The sequence below is a fragment of the Primulina huaijiensis genome, chromosome 1 (genome assembly GCF_012295235.1).
Source record: "Primulina huaijiensis isolate GDHJ02 chromosome 1, ASM1229523v2, whole genome shotgun sequence".
NCBI classification, from domain to species: Eukaryota; Viridiplantae; Streptophyta; class Magnoliopsida; order Lamiales; family Gesneriaceae; genus Primulina; species Primulina huaijiensis.
The window spans coordinates 16,418,808-16,433,472 of NC_133306.1; the positions used below are offsets into that span (position 1 = coordinate 16,418,808).

General features: G+C 32.5%; 2 protein-coding genes across 7 annotated transcripts; one reads left to right on the forward strand and one right to left on the reverse strand.

Annotated features, from left to right (window-relative positions):
* Positions 1-6,112: 6,112 nt before the first annotated feature.
* LOC140981871 (vesicle transport protein GOT1-like) lies at positions 6,113-9,242 on the forward strand. The gene is made up of 7 exons (XM_073448374.1): positions 6,113-6,305; positions 6,455-6,559; positions 6,952-7,043; positions 7,136-7,216; positions 7,313-7,410; positions 7,523-7,604; positions 8,876-9,242. Exons 2-7 carry the CDS (start codon positions 6,529-6,531, stop codon positions 8,912-8,914), a joined length of 423 nt encoding a protein of 140 aa, XP_073304475.1. The 5' UTR covers positions 6,113-6,305; positions 6,455-6,528; the 3' UTR covers positions 8,915-9,242.
* A 46-nt stretch (positions 9,243-9,288) lies between these two features.
* On the reverse strand, positions 9,289-12,343 carry LOC140981839 (constitutive photomorphogenesis protein 10). Of its 6 annotated transcripts, none has more exons than XM_073448347.1 (6): positions 12,195-12,343; positions 12,041-12,090; positions 11,359-11,573; positions 10,275-10,348; positions 9,889-10,036; positions 9,289-9,522 (listed from the first exon to the last, which is right to left on the reverse strand). In XM_073448347.1, exons 3-6 carry the CDS (start codon positions 11,570-11,572, stop codon positions 9,425-9,427), a joined length of 534 nt encoding a protein of 177 aa, XP_073304448.1. In that variant the 5' UTR covers position 11,573; positions 12,041-12,090; positions 12,195-12,343; the 3' UTR covers positions 9,289-9,424. The 6 variants fall into 6 exon arrangements, with proteins under 6 accessions (XP_073304448.1, XP_073304426.1, XP_073304455.1 ...); XM_073448325.1 differs by having other exon boundaries at positions 11,359-11,626; XM_073448354.1 differs by lacking the exon at positions 12,041-12,090.
* Between the last annotated feature and the right edge of the window lie 2,322 nt (positions 12,344-14,665).

Consider the following 14,665-nt stretch of genomic DNA (forward strand, 5'->3'; position numbering starts at 1 on the left):
GATTTTTCATTAATTTTTACAATTAAGATATCAATTTTATTTGAATATAAATCAAATTAATTTTAAAAATATTTTACCATTAGAAAAATATATATAAAGAAAATAAAAAAGGAGAAATTTACTTCGTGTCTTTTAGATGCAGAGGATGATGAATGTGCAAATATTAAAACAACATCATCCTGAGAATGATCCAATGTTGTTGAAATTTTTGATGAAGAAACAGTGGAGGGAACTATTGTAGAAGATCGATATTGAATGAAATTTAATGAGGATATTATTTTTTTAATTTCTTCATATTTGGTTTAAGAACTTTACTTTTTGTAGATTATATTGTATGCTTCTTAATTTTTTATTTCACTGTTTTTAAGTATTTTATGAAATTATTTGACTAAAATATATTTTATTTTACTGCAATACTTTTAAACATTTTTTTCTTAAAAAAATAAGCTGGTCAACCCGCCTAACCCGTGGCCCAAAATGGGTTGGGCTGGGTTGGCCATTTATAGGCCCGCCAAAATGGCGGGCTGGCTTGCCCCGCCAGCCCGTTTTGACATGTCTACATCTCAACAACCACAAAGGAGATTAAATCTACACATGAAAGATGTTGTGAAAACTGAAGTTCTCAAATTATTTGATGTTGGAATTATCTATCCTATTTCTGATAGTAAGTCCAACACAAGTAGTTCCAAAAAATCTAGCATCACATTGATAAAAAATGAAAAAGGTGAATTGTTAACAAGTCGAGTCCCATCTAGTTGGCGGATGTGTATTGATTATAGAAAATTAAATGACGCCACTAGAAAAGATCATTTTCCATTACCATTTTTGGATCAAATTTTAGAAAGAATAGCAGGTCATTCCTACTACTTTTTTCTTGATGGATATTCAGGCTATTATCAAATTCTCATTGCACTCGAAAATCAAGATAAAAATATATTCACATGTCCTTTTGGAACATTTGCATTCAGAAGGATGCCATTTGGATTATGCAATGTCCCAGCAACACTTCAAATATGTATGCTAAGCATTTTTAGCGACATGGTTGAAATTTGTTTGGAGATTTTCATGGATGATTTAACTGTTTTTGGGAATACATTTGATAATTGTCTTGAAAATTTGGAAAAAGTTTTAAAAAGATGCGAGGAAAAAGGTCTTATTTTAAATTGAGAAAAATGTCATTACATGATTACTTCTAGAATTGTTTTGGGACATGTCTTGTCATATCATGGAATTGAAGTTGATAAAGCAAAAGTTGATGTCATTTCCAATTTACCCCCTCCAAAAACCATTAAAGAAATTCGCTCATTTTGAGGACATGCTGGATTTTATAGGAGGTTTAAAAAGGACTTTAGTTTAATCTCTAAACCCATTTGTATCCTCTTAACAAAAGACACTGCATTTGAGTGGACTCAAGAATGTCAAAATGCTTTTGATAAAATCATTCGACATTTAACATCAGCTCCTATCATGCAACGTCATGATTGGTCTTTACCATTTGAAATCATGTGCGACGCGAGTGATTATGCAGTCGGTGCAGTATTGGGTCAAAGAAGAAACGGTAAGCCTTATGTGATATATTATGCAAGTAGAACTTTAAACAATGCTCAAATGAATTATTTCACAATTGAAAAAGAACTACTCGCTGTAATATTTGCATTAGATAAATTTCGTTCTTATTTGATTTGATCAACGACTATTGTGTTTACTGATCATTCTGCTATTAGATATTTGTTGACCAAACAGGATGCAAAACCACGACTGATACGATGGATTTTGTTGCTCCAAAAATTTGACATTGTGATCAAAGATAAAAAAGGAACCGAGAATGTTGTAGCCGATCATTTATCGAGACTAGTAACATGATCATCTTGTGAAATGACACCAATTAACGATAATTTTCCTGATGAACATCTATTTTTAGTTACTACTACACCTTGGTTTGCTAACATAGTAAATTTTATTGTGACAGGAAAAATGACGCCGCAATGGAGTTCCCATAATAAAAAAAAAATTTTGAATGAGGTAAATAACTTTTATTGGGATGATCCGTATCTGTTCAAATATTGTCCAGATCAAATTTTTCGACGTTGCATACCCGATAATGAGATAAGTAGTGTCATTAAATTTTTTCATTCAGAAGCATGCGGAGGACATTTTTCTTCAAAGAAAACTGCTGTAAAAATCTTGCAGCGTGGATTTTATTGGCCCACTTTGTTTAAATACAGCCACGAAATCTGCAAGATCTGTGAAAATTGTCAAAAATTGGGTGCGATTTCCAAAAGAAACATGATGCCTTTGAATCTTATCATTGAAATTGAAATATTTGACTGTTGAGGAATTAATTTTATGGGACCTTTTCCAACGTCGTTTGGATACTTGTATATTTTAGTTGCATTTAATTATGTTTCCAAATGGATAGAGGAAATTCCATGTCGAACAAATGATCATAAAATCGTCATCAAATTTTTGAAAGAAAATATTTTTAGTAGATTTGGAATTCATCGAGCCATGATAAGTGATGGGGGAACTCACTTTGTTAATAAACCATTTGCTTCATTAATAAAAAAAATGGTATTACTCACAAAGTAACTACTCCTTATCATCCTCAAACCAATGGACAAGTTGAGTTAGCTAATAGGGAGATAAAGCAAATTTCGGAAAAAAACTGTTAACCCAAATAGAAAAGATTGGTCTCTGTGACTTAATGATGAACTTTGGGCATATCGAACAAATTTTAAAACATCATTAAATATGTCTCCCTATAGGTTGGTTTATGGAAAACATTGTCATTTGCCTGTGGAATTGGAACATAAAGCTTATTGGGCGATCAAAACTTTTAATTCAAGCATGGATGATGCCAACAAATTGCGCAAATTGCAACTTAATGAACTTGATGAACTCAGAAATGACGCGTATGAGAATTCAAGGATTTATAAAACAAAAATCAAATCATTTCATGATAAAACAATTCTTAGAAAATCTTTTGAGATTTGTAAAAAAGTTTTGCTTTATAATTCTCGACTTCATGTATTCCCAGGAAAATTACGATCAAGATGGACATGCCCATATGTTGTAAAGCATGTGTATCCTTATGGAGCTGTGGACACTGGAAATCCTAAAAATGGTGATGCTTTTAAAGTAAATGGACAAATGCTTAAACCATTTTTAGAAAATAAAATCTTTCAAGAAGAGTTTGTTTCTCTTTCCGATCCTTGATTTTTTTGTGTTGTATTTAATTTTGTTTGTTTTTATTTGAGGTTTCCTTAATCTTTTTATTTTCTCTGTTCAATGGCGGATAACGGTACTCCGTGACTCTCATAGTCGGTTAAATCAGTTTCCCACAATTGTTGATACAAAAATTAAAAAAAAAATCATTTCTTTTCTTTTCAAAATGGATGAAATTCTCTCAAAAATTTGTAAATATTTTCCCTCTGTTTCTGAAAATATTCTAAGAAAAATTTATGCAGGTAGATGTGAAAGATTGAAATTGCTAATGCAAAAAAGAATTCCAGAAGATATTCTTCTTGTAATAGAAGCTAAGGTCCGATTAGGAGGAGAAGTTCCACAATCATTGCTCATTCTGTATTTGCGTGGATTAGGAAAAAACACTTATGCGAAAAAACGAAGGACCAAAAGATTAGGGTTTTGTCATAAGTGTGCAAGATGGACTTATGACAAAGTATGCAGATCTTTGAGATGTATTTCCAATAACAGAGAAGATAAAATTGTTTCATTGAGAATGGGCTGAGTAAAGAGTCTTTAGATAACATCTTATTGACTCTTGAGACGCATTATAGTGAACATGTGCATATTGAACTTCTCCTTTTATGAAAACAATTCCAATATGAGCGTCATATTAATAGTCTTGGGAATCCGACTAATAAAGACACTTTTTGTCAATTTATAAGAAAATTGGATGGAAAGCATATCCTATACTCATAGAAGGCGTTGAAGCCGTTTCTGGACGTAAAACCAGAGGAAAATTGTGAGCCACAATCACACTACTGTTTATATGCATGTGTGTCATTATTGTTTTTACTTTTTATTCTGTTTACAATTGTGACTCATAGTTTTGTCATGATAATATATTACCCTTATAAAATCTCTCATCTTTCTCTCTATTTTCGCAGACCAAAAAGAAAGTAAAAACATGGCTGGATCCTCTGCACAAACATTGAAAAATATTTGTGTATTTTTTGGGTAAAAAAAAAAAAAAAATGAAGTGTTTGTAGAAGCAGCGAATAATCTAGGAAAGATATTGGCTGAGAAAAAAATTCACTTGGTATATGGGGAGGTAATATTGGGTTAATGGGATCTGTTTCCACATCTACTCATCTTGGAGATAGTCAGGTTTTGGATATTATTTCTACAACTTTAGCTGCAGGAAATATTGCCAGTGTTACGATTGGGGAGGAATTAAAAGTTTCTTTTATTTATGAAAAAATCACCAAAATGATTGGAAATTCTGATGCTTTTATCGTACTACCAGGTGGTTTTGGTACATTAGAAGAAATTTTTCATACTCTTTCTTGGCCACAACTTAATATCCATAATAAACATGTGGGCTTGTTGAATATCAATAATTATTATGAAAGTTTGTTGACATTTCTTGATAAAGCTGTGGAACATAATTTCATTTCAAAAAATTCACGAAGGATGCTCATCTCTACTTCGACAGCCGACCAATTAATTGATAATTTGGAAGCTTTTGTTCATAAGCCTGATCCGATGATAACAAAGATCAATTGGTCGCAATCAAGCAGTAAGAAAAGAAAGTTGGATCATTGATTCAAAAGTCGTGGATTGGTTTGTGTTTGTTTCAGTTTGTTATGTTAAATAAAATTCCAGGTGATATCTCTTAATTATGTACTCTTTATAACTACTTATTTTGACATTAGGGTTAATATCATATTCTGACTGGGGAGGGAACAAACTTAAAAATTTTTTTTTTAAAAAATATATATTTAAAAAAATATTATTTTAAAATAAAACCATGTTTATTATTTGTATCTTAGCAATTTTTGCAAAAATATCATACATTACATGTTTGAAAGGTTTAAATTAGAAAATGTATTAATCTATCTAAGGATGTTTAAATTTTTATTTGAAAAAAAAGTTAATTTTAATATTCTGATCACTATAAAAATATGATTTATAAAATATTTTTGAGTGATTAACCATTGTGATAAAATCAGTTATTAAAGTATATGGCCCAAGATATACCTGATAAGAGTGCCTAAAATTTTTAAACTCACACATATTTTGTGAGTGAGTGGAGAGGATTGAGAAAACAGCTTGCGAGCCTTTATTGATAATGAGAGAGGCTAGAGAGGCTATCTATTGTTTTGATCTTGAGTTCTTATTTTGAAAAAAAATATATGATATTTTCTGAAGAAAAAAAGAGAAAAAAAAAAGAAAGATGTTGAAGATCTATGTAATTTTAAAGTTATATGCTACGACCCATTTATCTCTCATAAAAAAAGAAAAAAAAATAGAAAGAGAGAAATATATTGTCCAAATTAAATAAACATGTGGTCAAGAAACATAAACTTAGTCTGATTTTGTGATGTTATAAAAAAAAGATCAGAAAAAAATATATAATATCTAGATTTTGAATAAATGGATTTCCTATCTTTTGATTAATTTGGCTCGTTTGTCTGTCTGCATTCTGTAAACCATTTTCCTGAGCATTTATCTGTATTCAAACTCAATGAGAGAAATCGTTCCCATGAATTGAACATTTATTAACCTGTGAGGATATGGAGTTGAAACTCTTACTGAGAATTTCTGAAGGTAATGTACATTTAATTACCTGAAAATAAGCTTTGAATTGATAAGCTCAGATTATTTCATAAATTATAATTATGATAATCTTGATATAACTTTGACATTTTTCAAATTTAATTTAAACACTGGGATAGTTTCGATTACATTTCTATTTAAATTAATCAATATGTTTTGTATTACTATTAACGCTTAAATTACTAGGGACCAGCAATAAGCTACTAGAACCAAAGTTTTTCTGTGTGGGTATCAAATTTAAAGTTTAATTGGATTTGGGTAGTTTTTCACAATTTACCCATAAAATAATGTTTATATCAAAATTTAATGTGCGAGAATATAAATATTTCCAGGAGGGGTATTTTAGACAAGGGAGGGGAGATGATCTGCGAATAACGAAATGCAGTCGTTTCAGTCGTCACACCGCTCATTGATATGGAGTGATTGCTTCCCTTTGGAAGTTGAAAAACTGAAATAACTCGAGCAATTCTATCTCAGACTCCAGATATTCCAGGAGTTAGGAGGTAGGGTGCTAGATCTTGTGATTGTTTTGTTTCTAACCCTAATTTTTTTGTGTTTCGAATTCGTTAACAAGTAGTAACTTGACTGTGTTCAACCGTACATGTTATTTCCTGCATTTTTATTGTGTAATTGATGTCTGATTTATGTGCAGAGTGGTGCGAAGTTTCATTTCGGGATTTGAACGACAATTTGAACCATATTGTATCTTAATCTGCGTCTGCGAAGATGATGTCCTTTGAGATGAACGACCGAAAAAGTATGTTAACCTATCGTCCATAATTTCTACAGCGTTCTGAAACTTTTTTGCGTTTGTGTGCTTGTGTTTGTTTGTTGCATATGCTATGTTTGGCTTGTTGATAGTTGATATGGAGCTTGTGTAATTAGTTATTTTTGTGGATTTTTTTCATATGATTTGCCTTTGTGTTGATGAAATTTTGAATTGTTTGTTGCTTATTTTCAACCGTGAGTGATGTGAATATCGTTCCTTTATTTTTTCTTTGTTTTCCAATGAGAATATTTTCTCTCATGGTTATGGTGAGTAATAGGTCAAGTCATTGGATTTGCGACTTGTAAATTAATTTATTTTTGGTGAAAAGTTTTTGATGTGGTTGATCTAAACTTTTTTCGTTATCTGATGTAATGAAACAGAAATTGGACTTGGTTTGACGGGTTTTGGAGTGTTTTTTTCATTTTTGGGTATCATTTTCTTCTTCGACAAAGGACTACTTGCGATGGGAAATGTAAGTGTGATTTTGTATTAGGCAATCAGTTGTTTTCACTGGTATCTTTCTCATCGTTCATTTTGCTAATATTGTTTATGTTTCTAAAACAGATCCTCTTCATATCCGGGGTTGCATTAACAATTGGACTTAAATCGTCCATGCAATTCTTCTTGAGGTCTTCAAACTTTAAGGTTTCTTTGCCATCGAAGACAACTGTACATTGTTGTTGTTTGTCACCATTTTTATTTCTTTATAATGATCTTATTTGTTTTTGTCATGTATTGCAGGGTTCTGTTTCATTTGGTGTTGGCTTCTTCTTAGTCATCATTGGATGGCCTGTGCTAGGAATGATTATTGAGTCGTATGGATTCATTGTTTTATTCAGGTTTAACACTAGCTGTGCATAAAGGATGAACTGTTAACTTCCATTTGGTTTAATTTCAAATTTCAATCTTCTTAGACTGAAACAATTTTTGTTAATTATCGTTTATTTGCAGTGGCTTCTGGCCAACAGTGGCTGTTTTTCTGCAGAAGATTCCTGTTATTGGTTGGCTTTTCCAGCAGCCTTTTGTCAGAACGGTATGTATATATGGATTTATATTTTAGAGAACGATAATTTATCATTATGATTTCATTTTGGGAAGAAGATGGTCTTGTGTTTAGTTGTATTCTTGTAGGGTTTGTTTACTAAATTTGATTCCCTGAATTTGTCTGTGTTCGGAAGTATGATAAAGTAACTCAAAGTAGTCGGTGAGCGAATGATTATTTGTATTGAAAATTTTGTTACTGAATTGAACATTGTTATCTGAAGCTTATATTTAAAATTTAAAAATCATCTACAATATACTTAAGCTGGGATGCCAAAACGCCTGATGGAATCTTCTTTTCTGATCTGTCACAAAATCCTGATGGGAACACCAAAGATATAAAAATTACGTAACAGGATAAAAAATTGCATTACTATGCTCTTCATTGTCTGTAACCATGTGTTGTTTAATCATCTACTATCTTGAACCCTTTCCCATATCCTGATAGAGTATTGCTGAGCAATGTCCACTGATCGATAATGTCTTAACAGAAGGTTTTCCTTCTAGATGTTCTTCGGTGTTGAAACTTGAGATTGTTGTTAAGAAATGTATCTGTTTTTTCGTTTTGGGTCTAGTATTTCTTTTTTGAAACTTGAGATTGTTGTTAAGAAATGTATCTGTTTTTTCGTTTTGGGTCTAGTATTTCTTTTAAGTTTTGTTTGTTTATCTAATTCATTTTTTAAGCAAAACTAGAAGTTCAGATGAAGGTCACTTGTTCATTGTTTGAATGCTGATTTGCAGTGGTACCAAATGTATGCATTATATATTTACTGTTGCATGCACCAATGAAGGATTCTTGTGGCCAATATGCTTGGGAAGGCATGATGATCAATGGTAGAGATTAAATATAACTATTAGAAGGTTAATCGGTTTCTTGTTAATATGAAAGTAAAAAGAGAAAATAGTTTAATTTTTCACTAGATATTTTGTTCCCATTGTTCTTATTTGAACATAACCTTGGTAATAATTCTAAATCCTACTGTGGGATCATTATTTGATGCTTTGTTGTCAGCTCGAAATTGAGCAACATAGAATCACAAATATCGGCCATTACTTAACCATGCTCTTGTTAATTTAGAGGGTATTTACACATTTACTCGTGCAAAATTTTTGCAGTTTTTTCCCCTTTTTCATCCAGTAAAACTTTTTTAAACGCTAGACAAATTGGTTACTTATCCGTCCAAGTTGCCCTTTGGCCAAATATTATCTTTAACATGTATTGCATCATATGATAACACATGCTTGATATATTTGTTGTTGCAGTTGATTGAACGTTATCGAGGTAAGAGAGTACCCGTGTAATTGTAATAGAAAAGAGAGAAGTTCAAGAAGTGGTGCGTCAGGCCACTTGTAAGTCCTGGAAAATGCTCTGCGACCCACGTTTTTGTATAAGCTTGTGAAAGTATAATATGTTAGACCCACAATGTGGGGTAGATTAGTTCTTGTTGATCTTTTTAACCTCGTTCTTCTAATCAGTGCAAAAACAAAATCATTTCTTCTAGCACTGATTGATTTTTTACGTAGGAATCTAGCAATATATGGCCTTGTTCATTCTCTCCGTTCTTTCGTAAGAAGTTCGTTTGGATATCCAGGGAATAAAAACCAAAAAAAGAAAAACAATTTACGTTCATTGAGATGTGCATGCTCTTCCTATGCCATACTACTATCTATCTATCCATAAAAGCGTGTAATTAAGTGAGGCATTTCCGGTATCACTCAACAAACGAGATGAAAGTTCAAATTAATCCAGTTATAACTTCTGGACACTTGAGTTCGATCCTTCTAAAAATAGGCCCCCCACTTAAACGTCAGCTACTTCGCAAATCTTAGTGTCCACTGTGCTGCTTGTTCGTCGTGCTTCGCTCTGTCAGCCAAGTATAAGTTGGCAATACTGGGAACAAGTGGTTTATCTGCAAGAAACATTGCATGTTATTAATTAATATCACATTTGAATTGCATGTAACTAACCAGTAAATGGGTGGGTTGTACTGCTGCTGCACAGGACAACAAGAATCTATTTGCATTCCAACGAAAGCTAATAATGAGCTTGTAGCATAAAAGATACATACTATTGACCCTGCCAGGTACTGCGTGAAACTAGGAACAGAGAAAGGTCTCAAAAAATAAAACTCACGAAAAACAATGGCCCGAGAGCATACAGACCCACCACCTTGCATTCTCAGAAAGCAAGGGAAGAACTTGTGGTCTGCCCTTCTCTTCATTAACCAATCGAAAAAAGAAAGAAAATGCGTTATTCAAAGTTTAAAAACACTCACAGATATCAGGGCTGGTGAATATCGATCTGAGAGCAAGCAGAACTTTTGATATTGTTAGAGCAGGGCTCCAACCATCTTTCAGGATATCCAAACTAACATTGCCAATAGAGTCAACATTGCAATGGTAGATGCGGGTTTTGAATACAACCTGCAAACCTAAAATCCAAAGTCAGAAAAAGTAAAGCTAAAGAATTCACAGTGGCAGATCGTGATTCTTCCGTTGAGGGTATCTGCCACTTGTATTCAAAGTGTATGTAGATTGTCTCACGAATTATATTAAGTTACATTTAGATTGATGGATTTGGAGCTAGAGATTTCGAATTCATAGCAACAAATCCATTGGTCTCTCCAAACTCAACCTTAGTTTAATTGCTATGCCGCATTACCTTAGGAGGCTTGAATGGATAATCGCTAGGAAAGGTTATATCTAGGAAAAATATGCCTCCTTCGTATGGTGTCCCTACAAATAATTTGAGAAGCTAAATTAGATCTGTCACATTTAAACAGAAAAAACCCATGATAGGGCAACAAATTTTAGATACATGATTTGCACAATACGTCCAGCAGATGAACCCATTCTCAAATCGCATTATAGTTATTTTTCAGAAGCTCTGTCTACAGCAGACATTAAAGAGAAGGAAAAGGATATATAAAGCAGTGAGGGGAAAACATAGCTTTCTCATTTGATAAAAGAAAGTATTGATGAAAACAGAGCGCCGGACACGAGTTTGCGAACAAATGATTCCTTTTTTTTACTATCGTACATCCATAAAATGCGTACAATATTCACATTTTGTTTGTCATTCAAGGAAAGTTCTTGCTGGTAATGGTGAAGAGAGTGCACAAATAATCGCTCTGTCCATATCTTTTACAATTTATTTTCCAAGATCAAGGTGAAACCAGTCAATTAAGGGACTCCACAAAACATACTAACCAGATGACAACGAAGGTTTTAATACCACAACTTGTTGCTACTCCAACAATAACAAACTGTGTCATGATTGGTAATTGTTATCAAAAACTGGACAACCATATCTACGTTTATACTACAAGAAAATGCGACACTCGAGATCTGAAAACAACCCACCAAATTTTGAGCACACGATTTTTTAGTAGGAGAGGAAGACAAACAAGTGTATGAACAAAATCCAGTCGCATTTCCTTTTCGGAAACATAATTATCGGTTATGAAATTCCCGTTGAACTTGGATGATCGTCATGATGAATTTGGTTGATTACATCGATATGACAATTAAAATATATTTTGATTTAAAATTTCTTTGAAAGCCAAACAAAGAGAGTGTTTTCTATGAGATTTAAAACAGTGGAAACAGAATATCATCTACGATTTCACCACACACAAGGTTCAAATTGAGGAATTCCGTGGATTATACTAGCTTGACACAACCATAGAAGCAAGCCCAAGACTGAATAACAGAAAGTTCAGATTTAAAAGAAGGCAAAAACAAACCAGGAGGACCGAAAAGAGTGGCGACCCAATGATAGAGATTATCCCCTTTGGGGCCGGCAGAGCAGTCAGCAGGAGGGTCCATGCTGAGCTCCGACATCTCTTTCTGAATCCTCTTCCCGGAAGATGAGACTGAAGTTGTCGATGGCCATGATCGACCACCTCCTCCTCCTCCACTGCTACCTCCTCTACCACCTCCAGCTGACATCATCATCATGCTGTTATTATTACTCATCTTTAATTATATGTTCAATTGACTTGTCAACCTTCACTGAAACCAGAACAAACCCTTACAGTAATCTGTCTTTATGTATTCACCACACGAAGAATTTACAAGCTTTTATGTTCATGGCAATATCTTTTCCACTTCCGTTTTGACGAGGTAAACTTATACCTTTTAAGACTTTATCATCGTCATCATCTCACATTCTCGCTAATAGCAGAATCGAAATTAAGATATAAATTTCTAAACTAAAGGTACTATAAAATTCGAGGGAAACAAAGAAAGTGATCAGCTAGATTCAATATAAGATGAATAGCTGTCATATCAGCCCTCAAATTACTCAATTCTTCGGTACCCAAGACCTAGAAACTCGACAATTGTTTTTTTCAAAAAAGAAAACTTCTACTCCATGACGAACCGAGAAGGAATAAAATTAAACAAAAAAAAATCCTGTTTTCTTACAGTGTATGACACAACCCTTTTGCTTAAAGTCAATCCTTATGCAAGGTACTCTTTAAAACAGGTAAAAATGCAAAAAATTATCTATCAGCAATAAATAGCAACCAATATGAGAAATACATTATAAAGCGCAAATGAATAATCTTTAATCGAGTACCTGAAAACGAAAAAGACACTCAATTTTCACTCCAATAGAGGCGGGCAGTTGTGAGCGAGGATTGAACTCAATTTTGATGGAGTTTCATGAAGCTCTCTGGTCAAGCTGGTCCATTGTTCCAGTTGGAGTCAAAGTTTCATTATTTTTTTTTATATTATCTAAATAGATTTTTTATGGGAAAACAAATTAGTACTTGTTATTTTTTCTGGCGGAAGCCTTGTCATATTATAAAAACTAAAATGAATAAAATAATAACTTGTTTTTTTTGTTCCACTATTATTATTATTATTATTATTATTATTATTATTCTCTAAAAGTATATTTTAAAAAGTGTGAACTATTGATAAAATTTCACATTGAATTGTAAATGTTATTCTTAGTTTGTATATATTTTAAAATAACTCTTAAACATAGGTGAATATGTTTTTATAAACTAAATTATTGTGACAACGACAAAATAAGAAAACATAATATCTCATAGATATCATTGATAGCGCCTGCAAAAACCAATCAATTATGATTAACGTACAGTAAACTCTTTTTATCATATATATCCCAATTGAATCTATAATAATTGGTTCATCGAGGGTAGTAAGAATTCGATAGCCATGTGAAATATCTTTGAGCATTCATAGTTGTATCGCATGTGCAATTATTAAACTTTTTTCCCCTAAATCACATATCTTACTATAGCCTGAAATTTCATGCACTATGATCTTACTATATCACATACGATATCCACCCCCGTAAGCCAGTGATGAATCCCGACTAGGATGCACTAACTCCTATATGTTTCGTAAATACTTAATCTGACAACTTGATGGTCCTCATAGAGCCCGTAAACGAGTCAAAGCATAGTAATAGTTTATAGAGCTCAGTGTTGCCTCAGGTCATAAGCACTAATGGTATGTCGATCCTGCGATCAAACTCGAAATAGCATCTAAAAAGCATATCTTAAGAAAGAGCGTTTATGCTTTCGTTGCAAACTCTATTTGCTTTCGAGTATGCGACTGATTGCCTGTCCGGTACAACCATAACCATGAGCTTTCCACTAAAAAATTAATAACTACTTGGAAAGTTTGATTAAGGGTAGTTTGATGGACTAATCCTATGAGCGCCGATCTAAATATTTGAACATCTATATGTTCATACTAATAAAACGTGGTACACAACATCATAAATGCTAGTCTTGATCGACCTTTATCCTCGTTTTAGTTGGCCAAATCAACTATGAATGTGTTTAGAATATATAGTAATTAAAAACTTGTTTCATTAAAGCCACCAATTGTATGATCTCATCTTTTATGTACTATATTATATTCAATATCTTTATCTATGCAACTTTCAAGAGTAAAAAGATGAATATTTTTATCAAATGAATGTAAATTATATTAAAATAAGATATTTTTACAAAGAGCTAATAAAAAACCTTTAGCCAACATTGGTTTGAGGGATACTCACTCTATTTGTTAAGATCAAATAAACACAAATAACAGTCTAGAAGGGGTTGAATAAATCCTTAAAAATAAAATAATTTTTTTTAAACTACTTTGATTCTCAGCGATTAAGCCTAGAATCTATTTGGTATATGTCATGTTATTAAATTTAATTTTAATACTGCGGAAATGAAATAATTCAGTAAAAAGATATAATATTAATGCTTGCAAAAATATAATGCATAAAAAGTAAATTGTGAAAGGTAAAGATGCAAGGGTTTGTTTTATGTAAGATCGAAGCTTGAAAACTTATATTTCTCCTTTCTTTCTTAAGCTCGGAAGATATCTCAAGCGCACGTCTAAAACACTCAGTGAAACGTCATGTCCTTTTTATTGCTTTAAAAGTATTAGAAAATTTTTTTTCTCCTCTATGATTTTCGGCTTTTCCAAAATATTTTTATAAAATATTTTTCCCTTTTAAAATAAAAATCCAACCATCTAGCATTTTAAAAATCAAGTGCAATAGTCATAAAATGAAATCGTCGCATGTTTACCAAACCTAAAAGCAAGAAGTTTGAAAAGTATAGCACATACTAAACCTCTCAAAAATCTCTCAAAAACATAAATAAATAGTCTTAAAAATCTTTAATCATAAATCATGAGTCAAAAGTCCTAATACGGAATAATAAAAGCGTTGGTCCTCGGGTTGTGTGCGCCATCAGTCCAGTCAAATCATCCGTCAAGACCTCCCTCAACCTCACCTGCATCCATCACACCTAGTGAGTCTAAAGACTCAACACACCATAATCTTTATAACAAATAATACGTATAAAACCACATGCAACAGTGAAAATACTTTTAGGTAAAAATAACATTTCCTGACATGCATAAATAAATCTTAATCTTTTCCATTTTTCCTTATCATGACATAAGAACATTTTAACATGATCATAAACATTTTCCTTTTCCTTTTCCTTTGTTGAATTCAGATCGTTAATTGTGACTTTCCTGATCATGATCATAAGAGTCGATGGA